This window comes from Paroedura picta, chromosome 15, assembly GCF_049243985.1.
Source record: "Paroedura picta isolate Pp20150507F chromosome 15, Ppicta_v3.0, whole genome shotgun sequence".
Classification (NCBI taxonomy): domain Eukaryota; kingdom Metazoa; phylum Chordata; class Lepidosauria; order Squamata; family Gekkonidae; genus Paroedura; species Paroedura picta.
Genome location: NC_135383.1, coordinates 251,637 through 272,847, shown reverse-complemented (window position 1 = coordinate 272,847; position 21,211 = coordinate 251,637). Strand labels below are relative to the sequence as shown.

The following is a 21,211-nucleotide window of genomic DNA, read 5'->3' as shown; positions in this document are numbered from 1 at the left end:
CCCTCCCCCCGTTTCTACTGAGCATGCGCTTTGTTTCCCTCCCCCCTGCCTATCTTTACGGCTCCGCGCGCCCTCCCCGCTCAGCGGCCAATGAGGGGAGAGCACTGAGCGCGAGGCGGCTGCGAGCGGGGCCGCGGCGCAGCTAGTGCGCATGCGCCGGAGGCCGAGCCGCGGAGGCTGCTGCTGCTGAGGAGAATCGGGCAGGCGCGCCGAGGAGGAGGGAGGGGGGCGGGCGGGTGAGCAGGCAGGCAGGCGCGGCGAGCCCGGGAGCGCGCAGCCGCCCAGGCCGAGTCCCAGCAGGCGCAGCCGGCCCCGGTGGGATGGTGCCCCCCGCCGGCGCCAGCACCACGGAGGGAGGCGGTGGCGGCGCCCGGGCGGGGCGGCGGCGGCGGCGGCGCGCGAGAGCGGCGGCGGCAGGCGGCGAGAGCGGCGGCAGGGGACGGCCCGGGGGCGGCGAAGGCCGAGGCCGAGGAGGTTGCCCCCGCCGGCGCTGAGGGGGGAGGAGGCGGAGGCGGAGGCGCGCCCCCGCCCCCCCCGCCCGGCCCCCGCCGCGGCAGCAGCATGGTCCGGGAGACCAGGCACCTCTGGGTGGGCAACTTGCCGGAGAACGTCCGCGAGGAGAAGATCATCGAGCACTTCAAGCGGTGAGTGGCGGCGGGGGAGGGGAGGGGAGGGGAGGGGAGGGGAGGGGAGGGGAGGGGGACTCACACGCACCCACCCACCCACGCCCAAGAGGCCCCGGGGGCCGGGAGAGGAGGGGGAGGAGGAGGAGGCCGCGGCGCCATCGCCGCCGCCGCCTCCTCCTCCGGGAACGCCGCCCGCGAGCTCCTCCCTCGGACCGGGCCCTCGCCAGGCAAGGCAGGCAGGCAGGCATGGCGCCCTCGGACCGCGCAGGAGAAGAAAGGCCGGACGGACAGACAGACAGACGGCCGTGCCCTCCCCTCCCCTCCCCTGCAGAGGCCGGGCTTCCCAAGGGCGCGGGCCGGCCTGGGAACAGGTTCGGCCTGAAGAGCCGCGCTGCCTTCTGCCTTCCGGGACGTCTCGCCACCAGTGCTGGCCGCAGCCGGAGCAGAGGATTCCTGGGGTCCAGGAGCACGGAGGAAAGCCGGCCTCCCTTTTCTCTATTATTGTTTGAGCTGCCGAGGACGAGAACAAAGCAGAGGATTTTCAAACAGGACAGGCCCAGTTTATAGCAATTAGAGGCCGAGATTCTAATTGGACCTTGCACTTACCCTGGAGCTCTTTTCTCTAGTTCCTAACTCTGAAGCCCACATAGGTATTAACTGAATTCACGAACGTGCTCATTGCATTAAACCAAAAGGAACAAACAAATATCTCATTTGCATAGTCTGCCATGCCAAGGAAGACGACATTAGCATCAAAGTACATCCCTGGATAAATTCAAGATGATGACTAGGTGTCAGGATGAAACCATGTGGTGGAATTATTCCTATTATAATTGCAGTGGAAACCTGACTAGGCTGTTCGAGCATCCTGGAAGACAAACTGAGCCACATCATTTTAGGCGAGTGTTTTCATCAGCTATAATTGTTTCCAGTTTTGAAACTATGAAAAGGCTTGTAGCCTTCCTGGTAATTTTCTTGCTGCTATTTTGAGTAGGAAAATTATGTCGTGTACCTAATGAGTCACTCTGGGAAAAATAGACTTGGTTGCTACCTCATACGGAGCATGCTTGGCGGGTGGAGAAGAGAAAGGGTGATGGCCCTGCCTCTGATCCAGTAGCCAGAGGCTGCTGTCTTGCCGTTGCCTGCCGTGGTTTTGAATTTGTGCAAAAGATATTTAAAACTGGTCATAATATGGGATGACTGAGAAAATGTTTCCCTTTGCCTGTATTGCAGCAGAGACATGAAGGGTCTTGATTCAGATCTTGAGAGTGTTATGCTAGGCTAGGGATAGTTGTGGGTTCTTCCCCTCCCCCCATTCTTAAGCAGTTTATTTGTTGGCTGATGATGCAGAAGTAGGTTTCCATGTGTGTCGGAGGTTCCATATGCAAAATGAAATGTGCATGAGAGCACACAGTTCTGATAATTTGTTTCTTGATTTCAGTGTGTGAGAAAGATGTAGGAGCACACGGACAGCGCGTTGCAGCATTTGCTGTAGCCTGTTCTGTGCAGCGAGGCTTATCCCTTAATGCACATGTTTTTATGCTTTTCAAACCATGTTTTGTTTCTACTTCATAAACTGGAAGAAGGGAAAGGAAGCATTATTAGGAGAGAGATTCCTTTCAAGCAGCAATATAGTGCAGTGGTCTGGTTAGTGTGAATGACTTTCTAAAATGGCGGCCTGGACCTGGGTTACGTAGGGAAGAAAAGAGATTTCAAACTGTATGCAGGGAGGTGGGGGAATGGAGAGAGAAGCAGGGCTGTGCAGAGCAGACAGCACTGGGAACTGCGTAATCAGAGACATCGCCCAGCTCCCTTGTTGCCTTCACTGCAGAGTTTCATCCAAAATGCGCAAAGGGAAAATAATTCCTTGAAAAAGTAGTTGCTGCTGAAGAGGGAGTGTTTGTGTGTGTGTTTGTGCACTTGAAGAATGTTTCCTTTCCTGCAATCTTTGCAGGTTTTCTAATGGCCCTGTTTGGTCATTGCCTTTTCAGAACTGGAAAAATAATGTTTGAATTGTACAACATGCAGGATGGTGTCCAGAGGCGTCACATTTTAAAATGATTAACTTCTAGAGGGAACAGAGAGATGATTGCTCCAAGCATGGTCTAACTCTGCAGATGTTGGTAGTTCTTACATAAAAAACTGAAAGAGATGTCCTTGTTGTGCTTTTAGGAATAACTGAATACTGTTAACTGTATGATGAGAGAGAGAGAAGATGACTATATTCTAGGTTAAGGGTGGTGATGGAAGAGTTTTTAGGGTTTTTTGTTTGGACTCTGTGGGCTTATGTGGGATTCTTCAAGGGAGAACAAAATTTGGCCTCTGGTGTTTCTGCTTCACCTGCTTTGACAAGGCATTCTCAACAGTGGAAAAAGTTGCCATGGAGCTGTTGCTTAGAAACATGGAGAGATCTGAATGATTTGCCTCTCTTGTCCCTCTTTTGTCTTTTTTAGTGTCCAGTCAGTTCAAATGTAGGTCTTCAAATTTGCCATGAGTGTGTCTGCTGTTTGAGTATATTGGGAGGGGAGAACCGAAACATGTATTATAGAATTAATATATGGGAAAATATTCAAATACATTTTTTCATTTGCTTCTAGCTATTTGGATTGCTGAAACTCTTAACTCAAATATCAAAGTTTGGGTTGGCAGGAGACCATTGCGAGTTCTGTAAGCTCACAATGGAATGACCCTTCTTTTGTACATCCTTTGATTGTGTGGCGGAAGGGAAAAGTTGTACAATAATTATATTGCTATGTTCAACCCAGAGCAATGCATATACATATGAAAGGCTGCTTCCTGAAGTTGGTGTAGAATGTGTGAGGCTAATTCTTGGGGAAAATTGCCTGCTGCTTCGGGAGGAGAAATCCTTTTCAAGATTTTGCTGGTCTTGGCTATACAAAGTTCCCACCCATCCCCCAGACTGAGAATAAGATAAAGAGTATGTAGAGAGACTTAGTAAGCAGTAAATACCAACCAGCATGTAGCTGCAGAAACTCAAAAGTAGACCTGCCAAAGCATAGCTTTTCTTTGATGTGAACCCCAATGCTAATTCTGTTAATTCCAGTTTATGCTTCTGAAGGATGTTATCATTTCAGTATCAGAGGATGCATTGGAATCAAATATCTTTCACTTGAGACCCAGTTTGGTATAGTGGTTAGGAGCGCGGACTTATAATCTGGCATGCTGGGTTCGATTCTACACTCCCCCACATGCATCCAGCTGGGTGACCTTGGGCTCGCCACAGCACTGATAAAACTTCTGATTGAGCAGTGATATCAGGGCTCTCTCAGCCTCACCCGCCTCACAGGGTGTCTGTTGGGGGAAGAGGAAAGGGAATGCAACTGTAAGCTGCTTTGAGCCTCCTTCAGGTAGAAAAAAGCGGCATATAAGAACCAACTCTTCTTCTAAAACAGTAACATTTATTATTTAGTGATGTTTGTAATAAAGTTGCTAGAAATTAGACATTCTCATTCACTCTTAATCTTGTAAGATGGTCAGGGCTTTGTAGTGCTGTGATTGATTGTATCTGCTGTGTATTATTCGGGGACTTCAGTGTATAAAATAGACATGGAGTGTTTTCCAGGATTGTTTTTCAGTCTGTTTTTAAAATACTGACGTCTTTTCAGGTATTCTGCAGGGAATAACAGTTCCTGTCAAAACATTTAATTATACAGTGTCAATTTGCTCAGTTTTCGAAGAGGGGATGAGTCTTTGGCCCCAAGGAGCTTACAATCTAAAATGGCTTCAGGTAAAAGACTGTGTACGTGGAGTCCAGGGGGGAGAATGCTAAGCATTTTCAAAATTTAGGTCTTTTGCCTGTTCAGATATTCCAAGTGTATATATTACATAGAGCATTGCTGTAGTATTGGGGGAGCCGGGAGGACATGTAAAAAAGGGACAGGCCTGGCTCACTTCCTAGCATGTGGGGTGCCTCTTCCTTGAGGCATCATATTCTGATATAAATTTGATAATAAATAAATAGATGCTGCTGAAATCTTCTCAAGGAACCTGAAATCTCTTTGACTTATGCTAGGAAAGTGTGGGACTGGTGACTTGATTCTTGCATTCTGAAATATTTAAAGCTCTCCTGAGCAGGAAATAAGAGCATCCAGTTCCCCTAAATAAATGACTGTTTCAGGAGGAGGAGACTAAACAGGCATTTACACAAAGCCAAAGGTCTAAATTTCCCATGGATCTGCTGAGAAAATACAAGTGTGTGTTCTCAACCACTCTTCTCTCAACTGCTCAAGTTAATGCAGCTTTCTTCCATCTTCACTTCACCTTGAAGATGACTCTAACTTGGCCAATTGGTGATGTGGATCCATGCTCCAGTAACCTCCAGTTTGGGTATATGTAATTCAGTCTGTATAGCTCTGCTGTTAAAGTTAACAAGCTGGCACGGAATGTGGTGTCTTGGTTATTAGCGACAGTTCAGCAGAGATTGTATATTACACACATTCTGTACTCACACAGTTGGTCACTGGGTTTCTGGGTACAATTCAAAGCACTTATTATTACATACAAAGCCCTTCATGGTCTTGGGAGCTACACCTGCCAGACCACCTATCCTGCTAACCCCCTCAACCACAGCTTCACTCATCTGAGCAAAGCCTTCTGTAGTTGCCACCCTGCCTGCCCTTGAGTTTTTTGTGTTACTGCCCCTACCTTGTGAAATGGGAAGTTCAGGAAGACTTGTACCCTTTTGTTGTTCCACAGAATATGCATCCTTGTGATTTAGTCACCTCCTGGCCTGCTTTCTTAGTCTTGAGAGAGCCATATGGAAGGGTGGTATAGAAATTAAATAAATAAAACACCAGTCCTTGTGGCAGTAGGTAGTGTTTAAGACATGGTCCTATGTAGCAGGCATGGATTCTTCATTTTGGTTTTTGCCCAATTCTTGAATTGTACTCTGCTCCATCTCTACTATTCCTTTTACAGCTAGTGAAGAAAACCTACCCTGGTGTATGTTTCATGATTCTGGAATTTCTGCTTAGTCAGCCTTATTGTCTTTGCTAGGTAAATGGAAATTTCATTACAACTGGAAGAAGCAGGAGGGTCTGGGATCTTGTGTGCTTTAAGTTGACTGATTCTTTAACTTGTAAAATAGGTAGATCTGAATTCAGAGAAGTGAGCTTGCATAGAAAAGGAATCCTGAGGAAGGATGTGGGAGAGGAAAGAGACTTTTCTCTTTCAAGTGTAAGAGGAACCAAGGTCCCCGAAGGTAACAGCAAAAAACCAGCTTGGCTGGTCAACTGGATGTCAATTCCCTATCAATTCTGTCTCTTTAGTGACATCTACTCATTAAAAGTAGCAGAGCACAATCGTTTAGATTTTCAGCTGCTGGATCATTCCAGTATTGCTGACAGAATCATTATTCCTTTTGCTGCTTTCCTCTGTGAAAGGACAATCAGATTTTTAGGCTTTTTTGTGCTAAATAGTTGAGGCTGACAGAGGAGTCTTTGTGACCTCCAAACGTTTTGTGTGTTTCCTTTTTAACAGCAGTCTAATGGATCAGTCAGAAAGGCACATGGACCTCTGAGTGTGGTGTTGTATTCTGTTTTGTCAGTTTTCTTTGGGAGGAGGAATACATGCTCCATGTGCTGTTCCTTGCACCCTGACAGTGTTATAAAATTAAGTCCATAGCAATCAGATCTGTAGAATAGGCCTGAGGATGGATGAAATTCCTTTATTTATTAATGCTTGATAGTTTCCTTAACCTTCCCATCTAGTCTCAACTTTGATTTACTCTTCTGGTGTCGCCTTCACAGTTGTCATACTGGTGCACCTGGATCATAAAGAGATAATTTGTCAGGTGTTCCTGAATGGATCTGTCCCCCTATTTTACATTTTGTTTTGGTCTTTGAGTCAGGGAGGTACCAAGAACATGTAACTGGCTTCAAGAGACAAAAGTTTTTCCCACACATGAAGAAAGCTGCCCGGGTTTGAATTGTGCTCCCTTGCTGGTCACGGTGCTCAGGGCTGTTATCTGAGGCAAGATTTCCGCTGCATTCTGCCACCAGACTCTCATCCCAGGAATTGTGGCCATTCAGCTGTGTCTGATAAGGGGAGAAATAAGCCAGAGTAGGGATCATAATACTCTAAAACGAAAGCTATGGATCTTTTGTGCCAGAAGTAAAGCAAGTAACAGGGACCAGCAATATGTCACTGGCTAGCAGCTTGTGTTCATGGTGGTGCTTGTTTTGTGGGCAGTGTGCTGTTAAGCTTTTCCCAAGGTCACGTGTTGTCAGATGCTCTAACAGATTGCCAGTATGTAATAGCAGTAGGTACTTTTCCCATGTTCTTAACCGGAGCTTTTGTGGTGGGAGGTAATTGATGGTGGTGGTCTTTCTCTGTGTGACTACAAATTGATGAAATGCTGAGTACATAAAACCCAAATAAATAATCTTGAGCTTTTCAGTGACTTAAGTGAAGTAGTGCAGTCCAGTCATTGGCCCTGCACATGGTCTCTGATCAAACTGGTGCTGTTGGGGGGGGGGGGGATGTTACCACTTCTAATCACCTTGCAAAAGTAACCTCACAAAGTGTTTCTGTAATAGACGTGCATGCGGGCATGATTGTCAGGCTATCCCTTGTGACAGACAGATCTTACACCTTGCACAAGTCTTGAAGAAGCCAAGAAATGGAACTGACCAATTTTTCCTGGTGTCCCAACTCCTACTATTATTGCTGCCATGGTTCAGGCTGAAAACTCGCATCAGATAATCAGTGCAATTAGAATTAGCAATTAGCAATTAGAATGTCAAATTAGACTGAGAGGACTTGGATTCAGATCTCTGCATAGCCATAGTCATGCTTGGAGATCATGAATCTATCATTTCTCAGCTTAACATTTCACCTGATGAGGTGAGAGTGAGCACCTTTAATAAAAGGCAGGATAAATATGTTGCTGTTAATAACTCTAAAAAGGCAAAGGAAAAGTTGCCTCTTTTTCTCTGGGGAGAGGAGCCAAAGACTGCTGTAACTGTTGCCCATTAAGCTAATTCCTGGAGAAGATAATGGTATTTTTAAAATAAAGATTTCAGGCTTCCAAGAATCTAAAAAATTAAACTGAGTAGTCACGCCGGACATAGTAATATTTCCTGAACCTCCTGTAAACTGGCAGCCCCCTGCATCTGCTTGTACCTTTCCCATGTGTTTTGAAATTTTCTGAGTCCTGCCAGTCTGCTGTGATCTGGAAGTGCAACATTGATCAAGCAAAGCCTGGTGCCTGATTTCCCCATCCACTTTAAGAAACACATTTTTGGAAAAAATCAAAAAGGAATCCAGCTATGAAAAGGGAGGAGAGTCCCCCCCCCCAGGGCACCCTTTCCTGGAGGAGCAAGACTACTTCTCAGTGAGCTGTGCAGCAAGTTGACTCTTAGCTGAAAGTCTTCAGCGTAATGGTGAGGTTTGCTTCAGGAAGCATTGAGTTAGTTCTGGTTGATCTGGCACCTCGTCAGTTTTCAAGGTCCTGGGCTAGCCCACTTTAGTTGCATTCTCCTCATGTTGGAATGGGCAGGTGCAAACCAGTGACCTCCTTGCTCAGGCTGTCAGTTCCTGGGCCACCACTTATTGTTTGGTGGTTCAGCCAGCTAGAAAGACACATTCTAAAAATAACCATTTGTTCATTTACATGCTTACATAGGCATGGCTTTTTTCTTGATGGACAATGAAGACCGCACTTCATTTGTCCAGATGCCTTTCCTTGCTTTGCTAGTGCCAGTCTAATCATGCAGACCACGCAGGTGCCCTGGCCTACTTTGAAAAGATTCTACTTCCTCTATGGCAGGAATTTGATATCAAAGCACTCACTATTCCCATTTTACTTATGGGGCCCTGTAAGCCCCCTTTCTACATAATCAAGCCTCTGTGTGCTTTCTGTATAGTTACAAAAGGGCTGGTGTGGCTTGCTTGCCTAGTACTTGCCTGTCCCAAGCTGCGAATTAGAAAGCAAATTAATGCTTTGCTTCATGTGACACGCAGGGTTGATTTCCAGTTTTGTTTTCCGCATCCATGAGTGCAAAATGCATATGCAGCCTGTGAAGCACCTTCATGAATCTGAAGTAGCAACTTACTCTTCTCCCTGAATTTGTCCAAAGCATCTAATGTGTCCTATGCCTAGATAGTGTGTATGTTTTGTACTCTTCTCTGGGTATACAAGAACATAAGTAAGAATCACCCTCCTAGTTTTTCCATGATAGACATCCAGTTGACATTGTTTTTTAGCAAGTAATCCTGTTTTAGGGTAGACAAGCAGAAACAGGACTGACACACAGCCTCAAATTCTTACACTAATTGAAACCGAGTATCGACTGAGGATGCTGAGAGATGTTTGTCTGTCTGTCTCAATTTCCCCCCTTCATCTCCATGGCTATGTTGCAGTAGCAATTAGACAGACAGAAAGTCATTCTTTTTATATTTTGTAGCATCCAGCCTGAGGAAGAGTTCTAATGAACTTGAAAGCTTGCATGCCATTTTGTGTCATTTTGGCTAGTCCCCAATACAAGGTAACTTGTTAATTGTGCTTTGGTTTTGGACCAGCACAGCTGCAGACAATTTTGTCTATTATGAAAATACTTGAATTTGGCCAAGCCAGCTGGAAGAAAATGGAACTAGCAAAAGACTATGCATATAGGAATATACCCATAATGTGAGGTTGAGCTACCCAATTTGGCTTCATTTGACTTTACACTGTGCATCGTAAATTTATCTTCCAAACTGTTAATACAATGAGTACCAAATAATTCCTCTACTCTCAATCTACAAGGGATCCCTTGAGTCTTGCTTGATGTCAGAGCAATGCAAGGGACATTGCTGGCCTGTGTAATGGGGAACGGGCGGACCTGATACCATGTTTTGACTTGCTTGCTTCTGGAAACCAGGGTGCCACCTAGGATCAGTGGTACAAGTTCACGTCTCCTTGTCTGTCAGTGTTAAGCACAGAAATGCTGACAAAAACTGGGCTTAAGAATCATCACATGGAACATCCCCCCCATACATACACACACATCAAGTCTAACAGAGTTTTGTTGAATTTGGAAATTTGTGTCACTGTGTTATATCATTTTGGTTGGTCATAAGAAAAAATTTAATGTAGATAGTTCATTTTTACTTAAAACCTATCCCACTCTCTCCTCACATTCAAGGTGCCTAAGAATACATTTTGGTTTAATACCAAACTGTGGCTCCCTTTGGTCATTTTGGTGTACCTTTAACTCTTTGAAAACACTCCTTTTTGATGTGGCAGCTGAGTGGAAAGCAACCTGGACTGCTCTGGTCTTTATGATCTGAGCCCACAGTATCCTATTAAGTCCTGAACTTTGAGGGCTTGCTCAAGTAGTATTTTGAATGAAGCACCTGCAATGTCTGAGGATGCAGAAGAGACATGTTGCCACAACTCCTCCAGTGGAAAAGAATTGTTCTTGTATGTTTTCTGAAACATTTTCTTTGTACTGTTGGGTTTAAATCTACATGCCAGCTTTTTTGTCATATGCTCAAATTAATTCCTATGTGGTTATGTTCATGATAATCATGTCTGCCTTTTTCACAATTGAACACATACCTGTGGCAGTGTTACACAGCAGCTGCTGCTTAGCAACAGTAACTTCAGGATGTCTTGTTAGGTGTCTTGATGGAGCCTAATAGGAAGGTACACAGCCACCATAAAGCAAGCCAGTTTATGCCTGACATCCTGCCAGCATGTCTAACTGTTCTGGATTTCTAATCTCAGCATATTGGCAACCTTCTAACATAATATGGTCAGACATATGCAACTACATTAGTGAACAGACATTGGCAGAGGGAGAGTTAAAGATTATTTCTGTATTGCTCTCACCACTGAATACACTTATCTCTAGCTGTTCCAGAAACACAGTGTTGTGTTTTTATGGTTTTAATGTGTGAGGTAGTGAGAAAACAATCTGTTCTTACTTAGAAGGAGCAGGTAAAGAGTAAGTTACATATATAGCATGTGTGGGCCATAAACCATTCAGAAATTCTAGTATTGTTTTATAAACATCATGCTTGGTTGCATTTGGATTACTTTTTCATAAACCAAGGTGAAAATCATGCTCACTTTTTATGCTAGTATGGGCTAGCAAAAGGATCTGTGGGTACATATTTATGTTCTTTCCCCACCTCAAATCTACTATGCAAATGTGTGCAAAAATAATATTTATCTAAATGTTACTTGTAAAATTATGGTTTGCTTCAGTTGGAAACTGTTTCTTTCAATATATTTTGCACATGTGAGGATTTTTAAGAAAACTGCTGCGGTTGTATGTCTTTAACCTAGTCATCATTGTTAATTCAAGCACTTTCTCCTTGGGCCAAAAACTTAGCAGCAGTTGTTCAGTTCTGCCTTCAAGCAGTGTGGCGTAGTGGTTATGCTGTCTTGGATCTCTACTGTGGAAGCTTGTTGGATGACCTTTATTTTTTTTTAATTTGTAATTTTGTGTGTGCGTGGTTAATTAAAATGCTTTCTGAGGTAAAACCTATGTGGATGTTGCAGATCTGACCTTGCTCTTTCTGAATTCTTCAGCTTTATAATTTGCTTGATAAAAGTTAATAAGCTTAACTGCCTGCAAGTTGGCTTTTACCTTTGGATGTGTGGTGGTTTTTGGCACACAGGTTTCCTCAATCTCATCCCAATGCTTTCCCCAGTTCACAGAAGTCTGTGTCACTGTCCAGGAAGAACTGGGGGATGCAGATTTGAATCCCCACTCTGCCATGGAAGCTTGCTTCAGTGATCATGGGCCATTTGTACAGATCTCAGGGTAACCAAATATATAGGGTTGTTGTGAGTGGAGATGAAGGTGAACCTACTAAGATGCTCCAGAATGATGTTACTGATGTAATTACAAAGGCAATAAAGCCCTGGGGAGAGACAGATTTCCAGGAGACCTATACCAGTAAAAACCTCAAGGTTCAACTTGCCCTATGTGTGGCAAAGGTCCATAACCCAGCAGTGAGAACTGTTGTCATCTACAACAGATCCAACACTAGTGATATTGTATTGCCTTATTTCATTGTTATATCAAGGTGCCAAAGTACTTCTACTCCTATTAGCATCTGCGTTAAACAAAATAGCCTGTTATTGATTAATTTATTTTAAAATTATGCCATTATTCCACCCAAGCCTTTGGCCAAATAGGTTTTATCCCACACAAAGAGTGGGTAATATTTGTAGAACCTTTACTATCATGGTTAGCATAATTATTTGCTAATAGTTCTTCTGTCTCTTGATGCCAAAAAAGGTTTTTGATCACCTGGAGGGGACTCTACCTTAGATCCTTTCTACAACATATGAACTTTGGTGTGGCTTTCTTCTGGTGATCGCTGCTCTTGACCAGTCTCCAGTTGCCCAAGTTAAAGTAAATAATCTTAGGTCTGATGATTTCACAAAGGAGAGGAGCACCCAGCAAGGCTGTCCTTTATCACCTCATTACTTGCTCCATCAATGAAACTTCTGGCAGTGGCTATTAGGCATCATCATAATGAAATAAAAGGTGGTATAACAGTGGTGCCCTATGTGCAATTGGTCTGTTTGTTGATGTTTGTGTCCTGCCTATTACATGGACAATCCTCTTAGCCTGGACAATGTCAACTGTGGTCAGGCTTCAAGATAGAAGTAATTTCTGGTTTCCAAAGGCATCAAGTTTTCATTTTCAGTGGATAGGGAAAGCATGGAGATGTTTGGATGTGAAGATAACAACTAATTTACAAAAATTAATACAAACATGATAGCAGAAATGACTGAAAATTTCAAAGATAGGACTAAATATAATCTCTCATGGGTAGCAAAAATTCAACTAAATAATTTCTTCCAAGTGTTTGTGATGTATAAATAAATGAAAAGCCAAGAATATCACTATGAACTATAAGAAGGGCTAAGGTCAAAGGAGGTCTGAGCTATCTTGATTGAGGTTTCACAGTTGTATAATATCCTTCAAACTCAAATTCCTTGGATAGAGCAATATTTTTCACATCTGTATTCTCTTGAGAAGGTAGCCTGGTATCTCATGATAAATCTACTAAAATTAGATTGAATCGTTTATGAACTTAGTCTTCAGCACATGGCATCACTGGGGAAAGTCAGTTGCCCTGACATCTCACTGGTAGCATAATTAATTGGTAAAAAAAATCTTTCCTGTTGGAGTATTTAACAATTGGTAAGATGCCAATATCAAGAAATAGATGTTTCTGAAAATAGTTCTTCAAAAGAAAAAAAAATTAAAAACCTGGCAGCAACAAGAAAAAATTATGGTTTCCATATCTCCAGTTGCAATGTTTATTCCAAATTCCAGCTATTAAAAAAGAGTATGTCTGTGCCTAACTGTTCTTTGAAAAGCTGATTTATGTAAGGCTATTCAATAGCCAAAGGGTTATTTCCTTGTTCCATAAGAATACAGGCACTATAGTTTCAAACATATGTACAGCATATACTTTGAAATGAGAAATAGAGACAAATTTGTCTCCTAGTGAGCAAGAAAGTGCTCAGATATGGACTGTGCCCTTCCTTTATCTTCCCTAAGCAGCCAGGAACTATAACATAATATACTAAGTAGATTGTATCTTGCACTTCTGGAAGACACTCCATGTGACCACGGTGCTGGAGAGGCTGTGGTAGAATTGGTTCTTTCTCACATTGTTGGTGGCATTGTGCCAAAGAATTGCAAATCTGGGGGAAAGTATTGATTCATCAGTTCAAAAAGTTACAAGAGAGATCTCATTAAGAATGTCTGACCCCAAAACAGTACCCAAACTAAGACGCGAGGTCTTTTCATTGCTTTTGCTTGCTGCTAGGTTTCCAATTGCAGTATTTTGGAAGAAAATAAAATACAATTTCAGAAAGTTAGCTTGAGACTTGAGAGCACGGATCCTAGACAAACGTTTTTCCCAATAGTCCATCTCTCAAATAGGTGGTTATTCTTATTTGAATTGATTGAAAAATCTATACAACAAATCCATCAAAGACCTATGAAATACAATTACATCCTGATCTGTAAAGTAGCCAAATCCTAAGAATTTTAAAAATTCAGATTCTGAATACTAAACTCTTTAGTTCGCTTAGAGTGGCTGGATTGGAGTCGATTGACTATTTGATCTTTGTTTATTGTTGATTTGCTGTTTCTTAATGTTTTTCCATGTTGTGATACTGTTATAAATAAATGTTAATAAATAGTATTAGAAAAATGAAGAGGAGAATATAATCAGCCATTTTTGGTCTAAATCTTTTGTTTGTTTGTTTTGTATTTATTTTTATTTATATATCGCCCTCCACCAGGGCTCAGGGCAGTTTACAGAAAACAGGAAAAGATATAGATAACATATGGTAACAGGTAATAACAGTAATGACATGATCATGACAATAACATTATAAAATAGAAATTGCAAGAGCCTCAGTTCAATTCTTAATGGGACCCAGTGGGTAAGGCCGATTAGTGTCAGTCATAGTGGGGGAGGGCTTGGGGGCCAATTGGAAACGGTGGTTTGGGTCGAACTCAACCAAATGCCTGATGGAGGAGCTCCCTTTTGCAGGCCCTGTGGAACTGTTTAGGTTCTGCCAGGGCCCGGATCTCCTCTGGGAGCTCATTCCACCAGGTGGGGGCCAGAATGGAGAAAGCTCTGCCCTGGTTGAGGTCAAGCGGGCTTCCTTGGGGCCAGGGAGCACCAGGAGGTTGGAAGTAGTAGAGTGGAAGGCTCTTTGAGGACTGTTGGTGGGTCCCTGTTAACTTGAGAGTGAAGAAGAAGAGATCCGTGCTAAGAATTCACATCTGGAAAGATAAGGTAGGGAGGCAGACATCTAGCACAAAAGGCGTCCTCCTTCCCTCCTGCGGGTTCCTTGATCTAGATTAGGAATGGCCCTGAAAAGAAAGGCTGGAATGGCCATGTGGAACTTAATGGTGTCTGAGAAACTGTAAGAAGAGCTGCTGGTTCCCCTTTGATGAGAGGCAGCATTTTCACAGCTGCAAAAAGAAAAGGACAGATTCAGTCATCTCACTGAAGGTCTTGTTTATATCAGAAACAGCTTATTGAATACTCTAGAGAAGAAGTCTGTGCTAATTTCAGAGTGGCCATATTGGTCTGCCATAGGGCAGCTGGATTCTAGTAGCTCCTTAAGAGGCCAGCAGGAGTTGGGAGGTGCCATTGGCTTTTGAGAGGTAAACCTCACTTAATTGAATATAGGTTTCCAGGAAACTCTGGCTGTTCTCTCAGGTGCCCCTGGATTCCTATCTAACTGTATTGTGTGGGTGTGGGTGCGTAATGCTTAAAGAGCCAGATGAGGATCTGGGAGACCTAGCTTCAAATTCCCATTCTGCCATGAAGTTTACAGGGAGATCTTGAGATGGCTGTTGTGTCTCAGCCTGACCTATTCCACAGGGTTGTTATGAGGATGGCTGAATAAAAATGTACTAAATAAATAAATAAATGCGGGGGGCAGAAACTATATTAAGAAAATAGCCTTTTTTTGTATTCTGGTATATTCAACAAATGCCTCCCTGGGGTGTGTGTATATGCGTTCTTGTTTGTGTTGTTCAGTCTGCTTGTAACACAGAAATAATAGTCCTCTTGGAAAGTGTGGATGTAGATATAGAGATATGGAATGAGTGTTTCACAAGAGCTGTTATTTTGGCAGTGTTGTGAAGTCATGGAAGCTCCAGCTCTTTTGTCTAAATTATCCAGCTTGCTGGTGCTTGAACAATGGTTGCATTGAATAAAAGTGCCTGCTCCTCCTGTGCAGAAAACCAGCCACTTGCATTGCATGTCCTTCTGCAGCCTTTTCGTAGGCCACTTTTCTTGTTATGCATTGTTCTGCTGCAGCAACTGATCTTGTGATGCAGCATTGCAGATCTCCTTTCCTCCCTCCCTCCCTCTTGAATCAGTTAGCATGAAGCAATGCGGGTCCCCTCCCAGTAGTAACTGCCAACACGGGAACGGCTTGGAGAACAGCCCAGCGGGTGGGGCAGGATCAGATCTCTCAGCAATTTAATCTTCACAGTGGGGGACGGAAGGGTATGCACAATTAGGAGGGCCCTACTTCCTGCTCAAATAGCTGCCTCATGAACACCTTTTTAAAAAGTGGCTTCTGGCCTCCTTCTCTGCGCTTTGAAAAGATCTTTGTCCCACTTGTTCATCACAGGAGAGGTTGCGCAATGCCAATTGTTACTGTACTGAGGCTGAATATTTTAGGCAATCCCTGTGGTAGAAATCTGGCAGTGGTGCAGTTAGCTACAGCGTGGAGAAATTCAGGCTGCTAGATTCCCCATCTCAGGTTTTCCATGTTAAATTTTGTTTGTACTTGTCCTTACTCCTTGGATTGGTGAGGCTAATAAAACATAGAACCATAGAGTTGGAAGGGGCCATACAGGCCATCTAGTCCTAAACCCCTACTTAACGCTGGATCAGCCTAGTGGTTCTTTATAGAGGGGCGTTGTGTCTGATGAAGAACTTCAGCACTTGGAGTCCATATTTGTCCTGATTACTGCCATTTATTATTTCTCAAACCAAAGCCAACACACCCCGTTGTACCATACTCCCTTTCTGTGACTTGGCCAACTTGTGGAGATCTGTAACCCACAAGACACAGCAGTACTTCACTTCTGTGCATCAAGTAATTTAAGTGTGCTGATCTGGTCTTTTTTTACTCAAGAGCAAGGGAAGCTGAAGATGAAATCAATGGATATGAGCTTTTTTCTTGTGATGAATATAATAATCCCCTTGGTTACGTGTGGTGAAATCATGGGGAAGGATGCAAGCTGCCCCAGGGAGCAGCCTCTTCGGAGAGATGAGTGATGCATATTTCTTAGTTTTCATTTAAGACTTGTAATTTTGCTCTTACTCTGTGTCTGAGCTGTATGTCAGCCTGGAAGATTCCTGAGGGTCTGGGATTCTGCTGAGCTTTCTTTCATGATCGCTAGCTTTGCCCCCAAATTTAAATCTGGTGTATAGAAACCAGCAATGTTCAGTTATGATCAGAGCTTCGCACATATTCTAGAAGCAAGTCCTTTGATAGCCTTGCAAAACCACATGGTGAAACTCGACCTACAGAACTACTTGGAAACAAATACATTTGATAAGTCATTCTTATAGGTCATCCCATTATTTTAATAGCAGATGAATTGAAAATGTTGGAGAGATGAAATAGGTAGGTCAAAATGCATAATTTCCTTGATTACATCTTGCAAATATTGGTTGAATCTGAAGAATAATTTTGATTAAGACTTTTAAAAACAGAGTGCAATGAAAGGGCAGGGAAAAGCTTCTGGTGTTACTTGAAATGCTTATAGATTCTCTTTTGCCAAGAAGGAAAACAGCTTTATGTGAAATATAAAATTATTTCTAGTAGACTAAAGTCATGAACTGAAGCATGGCTGCAGGTGTGTTTAGAACTGCAGTCCCAGTTTTGGAAATATCGACCCAATAGTCAAAATAGCCTCAGGTGATGTTTTATGTGAGCATTAGTACATGTGATTTGTTTTTTCTCTCTCCTAGATATGGACGTGTCGAAAGCGTCAAAATTCTCCCCAAAAGGGGGTCAGAAGGTGGCGTGGCAGCCTTTGTGGATTTTGTGGACATCAAGAGTGCTCAGAAGGCACACAACTCCGTCAACAAAATGGGAGATAGAGATCTTCGAACGGATTATAATGAGCCAGGAACCATTCCTAGTGCTGCTCGGGGATTGGATGATACAGTTTCCATAGCATCTCGTAGTAGAGAGGTTTCTGGGTTCAGAGGAGGTGGTGGTGGGCCCACATATGGCCCCCCACCATCACTTCATGCACGGGAAGGACGCTATGAGCGGAGACTTGATGGGTAAGTTCCAAGGTTTCACTAGGCAGGTATTTTGTATTTGATGTGGTGAGAAACACAAACTCTTGTCTAGGGCCCCCAGATGGATTTAAAATTGGGGGAATTATCTATGTTTCCTGTTTTGGGTTGGAAACGGAATTCGTACCTGTCCCAGTGACTGGTATCTTGTGGATCCATAGAGGATGTTTCCTGCAGCTGGTTGGATATCTGCTGTCAAGAGACATTGAGCCTAAGATGGAAGACTTCCTGTAGCCAGCCTTTGTGGAGCTATCCTTCTAGATCTTAGAGATCCCCCACCTCTTGGATAATGTTAAGGCCGTTCATGGATGGAGCTATTTGTTACAGCGTACCATGAGACCCAATATGGAGTATCGCCAGAATGTAGGACCTACAAATTTCTTACAGAGCTTCCAACCTAGTTCTAAGGGTTTTGATGGTATATAGTTGATATGTAAAGCCGGATTGTTGCCAAAATGTTCTAGTAGACTTTGCAAAGTGATGCATCATCTTGGATTCTACAAACAACTTCTAGTCATTGGAATACATATGGTACAACGAAGACAGCAGAAGGCAGCTTTTGAAGTTTCCGCTTTTGGATCTACACCACATACGTTTATTGGGATTACTGTTCTTTATGGTATTGGCAAAGGTGGAAATGGACATTGCACAGTCTTGGAAATTACAGGTCCTTAAGGTGCTGGAATAATGGCTACTACCTCGAGCTTGTGGGATGGCCCAGGGGAGTGGATTACTATCTAGTCTTGTTTGTTTGTTTTTAAAAGAATTTTCTACATGCAGTTAAAAAATGACTTAGCTTTAAAGACGTGCTGATAACCAGCTTATGTGGATACATCAGACAAAATTGACTTGGCTGGATGGTTACAAAGATGGACAATGGATGCCTGCTGACCAGCAGTGATGCATTCTTTTTCATGGTGGTGCCTTTTTGACAACTGCTTGATTCAGACCTAGGGCTGGAGACTCTTTTCCCTGTTGGATGTACTTAGAAGCACCTGCTGTCTCGAGGTGGAAGTCTGGGGGTTTCATGTCAGTCTGGGACAACAACTTGCTTCCAATGGAATTCGCTTATCTTTTTTCCACTAAGAATTTTTCTTGCTCGCTCATCTAAAATATCACTTGACACCCTTGCCCATTAAGAAGGTGGATTACCCCTATAAGAGGGGCCAAAATTGGGGAAGTTATGTTCACAATTCTCTCCCTAGATTTAATTGGGAATATAGGTCGTGTTTCCACACGTGGAAAAGGTTGGTATGTCCTGCCCTGTGTATCTTAGCCCCTTTCCTAACCCAAGTCAATCCCTCTTTCCACTAACTCCAGTAGTAATTAGTACTAATAGATAATCAAATAAGCTCTGCTGTAGCCATTAGATTTTCAGCTCTACTAGTTCTTTTGTCTGTCTTCTGCATCCTCTTAACTGATAAGAAGATCTTTTTGTATACAGTAACCTTCTAGAAGGATTGCTTATTCTGTTTTACTATATCATCTTTTAACAGTTATCACTATTTCAATCTTTGGTAGACTGCAGAATGCTTATTCATTTTTTTTGTTCAAAAAAGGGAGAGACGACACTTGGGGTGTGTGTGTGTGTGTGTATACATACACACACACAAATATATATATACATACACACACACAGGCGTGCACCATTTAACAGTTTGCTACCTTATTTGCAATTAGCTGCAAATAATTAGAAAGCTTAGATGATAATGCATTCTAATTGGGAATTTGTTTTTCATGAGGAGTTTGGAGCCAGGAGTTCAGAAAGCTTTTATGTGTGCCAAATGACTTTCTGGCCCTGGAACTTAGATACAGTCTTAGCAGGAGAGAGCTGAACACTAAGCAGGGAATAATCTCGGTTGGCCTTTTAAGATAAACCCCAAACTGTTCCATATGATTGTTGATAGAAGATATATCCTGAGACCCAGCAGGGAGGAAGAAGTATGCCATGTGTGCTCTGGATGCAGACAGTTGTGGTGGCTGCTAATTGGTTTTCAAGGAGGATTTAAAACCCTTCTTCTGAAAATAGATTTAAAATTTTGTAACTAACACAAGCACTGGCTTTTGACTAAATCTGCAAGCATGTATTTCAAATGTTTCATATTTTCCCCAGCAATGCCATAAAAGACAGGTCATCCTAGTATCTTTACCAACTAGATGACTAAGCTATTAGAAACCTGGCCCTTTTTCTTTCTGAAAGGCCTCACAAAGGTCCTTGAACCATACAAATGACATTCTTTAACTCTGACTCTCCCCAAAGTGGCCTGATTAGGAGCCAAAGAGCTGACTGTAGATCAGTTAGGAAGTCATTTGGTCTCCTGTAGGTGGTTTCATTTATTTTTGCTTTTCCTTCATCCTAAGCAATTTGCATTTCCAATAGCCTTACATGGATGGATTGATCTCTCTTGCTTTGGGTGCTTAACTCCATTTTGCAGAATGCCTTTGCCTTATTATCTGTGGTATTAATTAGATGCCAACAACCTGACATTGGCATTTAGTGAAACTGATATGCCTAGGTATCATGATTCTCTGGCATTGTATCCTGCAAGTTTTAAAAGGGGGGAGAATGCATGGTGACAAACAAGATAATTAAAAGAAAAAATCCAACACCTTGCCCTTTTCTGGGCTTCTATGCAGAGAATACAATCCTTTTGCAAAACAGGGCTTCTTCTGCTTTTGCTGCTGGGTCCTGCCTTATGGGGAGGGGGGCTTTCATGGCTGATACTCAAAGCTGCATGGTTGTCTTCAACAAGCTTTTTCAATTAAATATCTGAACTTCTGTCAGATTTATTGAAGATCCAAGATCTTGGTTTTGTTTTACTCTTAGACTCTTATTTAAAACTTTTGAATTAAAAAAGTTAAACTAAAAGGTTGCAGACCTTGATTGGTTTGTGCTGTAGTGCAGTACTCAGCTCATGAAAGCCCAATTAAATGAGACAGAGACTGTTATGAGTGGGTTGTATCTAAATATCTGAAGGGCTGAGCTCATGTTTTGCTTAATGAATTGTGCCATTTAGCAGCCAACTTCGTAAAGGTGGCTGATGCCATACTAGAATGTTTGCATGATGTTAGGACTGCTTGCTCCCTCTCTGATTGATATAAATATTTTCCCCCTCCTAAATGCAGGGCTTCAGATAACAGGGAGCGTGCATATGAACATAGTGCCTATGGACACCATGAACGGGGGACAGGAGGATTTGAGCGTACAAGACATTATGATCAGGATTACTATAGAGATCCTCGGGAGCGGACTTTACAACACGGACTCTATTACAGTTCTCGGAGTCGGAGTCCGAGCCGCTTTGACACTCATGACCCCCGATATGAACCTCGGGCCCGGGAACAGTTTACCTTGCCTAGCGTGGTACATAGGGATATCTACCGAGATGATCTCACACGGGAGGTACGAGGCAGAAGACCAGAGCGGAATTACCAGCATAGCAGGAGCCGTTCACCACATTCCTCCCAGTCCAGGACCCAGTCTCCCCAGAGGCTGGCCAGCCAGGCATCAAGGCCCACCAGGTCCCCAAGTGGCAGCAGATCTCAGAGTAGATCATCAAGCAGCGACTCCATCAGCAGCAGCAGCAGTACCAGCAGTGACAGGTATGTTTTGCTAGGACTGAGACTTGATTCTAAACCATCATTGGTGTAGCACAGCCATTTCCTTCTCTCTTCCTGCCCCCACCTCACTGTTCAAAAAACCCTCATCTGAAAGAAAATCAGGCCCTCCACACACATTTCTCCTGCACAAACAA

The 21,211-nt window shown here is 43.3% G+C and overlaps 1 protein-coding gene and 1 long non-coding RNA gene across 5 annotated transcripts in view; one reads left to right on the top strand and one right to left on the bottom strand.

The window, feature by feature from the left end:
• The first annotated feature begins 206 nt into the window (after positions 1-206).
• SPEN (spen family transcriptional repressor) overlaps positions 207-21,211 on the top strand; it is a 59,358-nt gene continuing 38,353 nt past the window's right edge. Inside the window, exons 1-3 of one of the 3 annotated variants that reach the window (XM_077311020.1) lie at positions 207-644; positions 17,121-17,441; positions 20,583-21,059. In XM_077311020.1, coding sequence (XP_077167135.1) covers positions 562-644; positions 17,121-17,441; positions 20,583-21,059 — 881 coding nt within the window. In that variant the 5' untranslated portion in view covers positions 207-561. Of the gene's footprint in view, positions 645-992; positions 1,526-17,120; positions 17,442-20,582; positions 21,060-21,211 lie in introns of those variants that run through there. The other 2 variants (XM_077311019.1, XM_077311018.1) reach the window with 2 other exon arrangements.
• On the bottom strand, positions 6,297-12,634 carry LOC143824708 (uncharacterized). Of its 2 annotated transcripts, XR_013226839.1 has the most exons (3): positions 11,910-12,634; positions 10,189-10,264; positions 6,297-6,682 (listed from the first exon to the last, which is right to left on the bottom strand). It is a non-coding gene; the product is annotated as an uncharacterized LOC143824708 (long non-coding RNA). The 2 variants fall into 2 exon arrangements; XR_013226838.1 differs by lacking the exon at positions 10,189-10,264.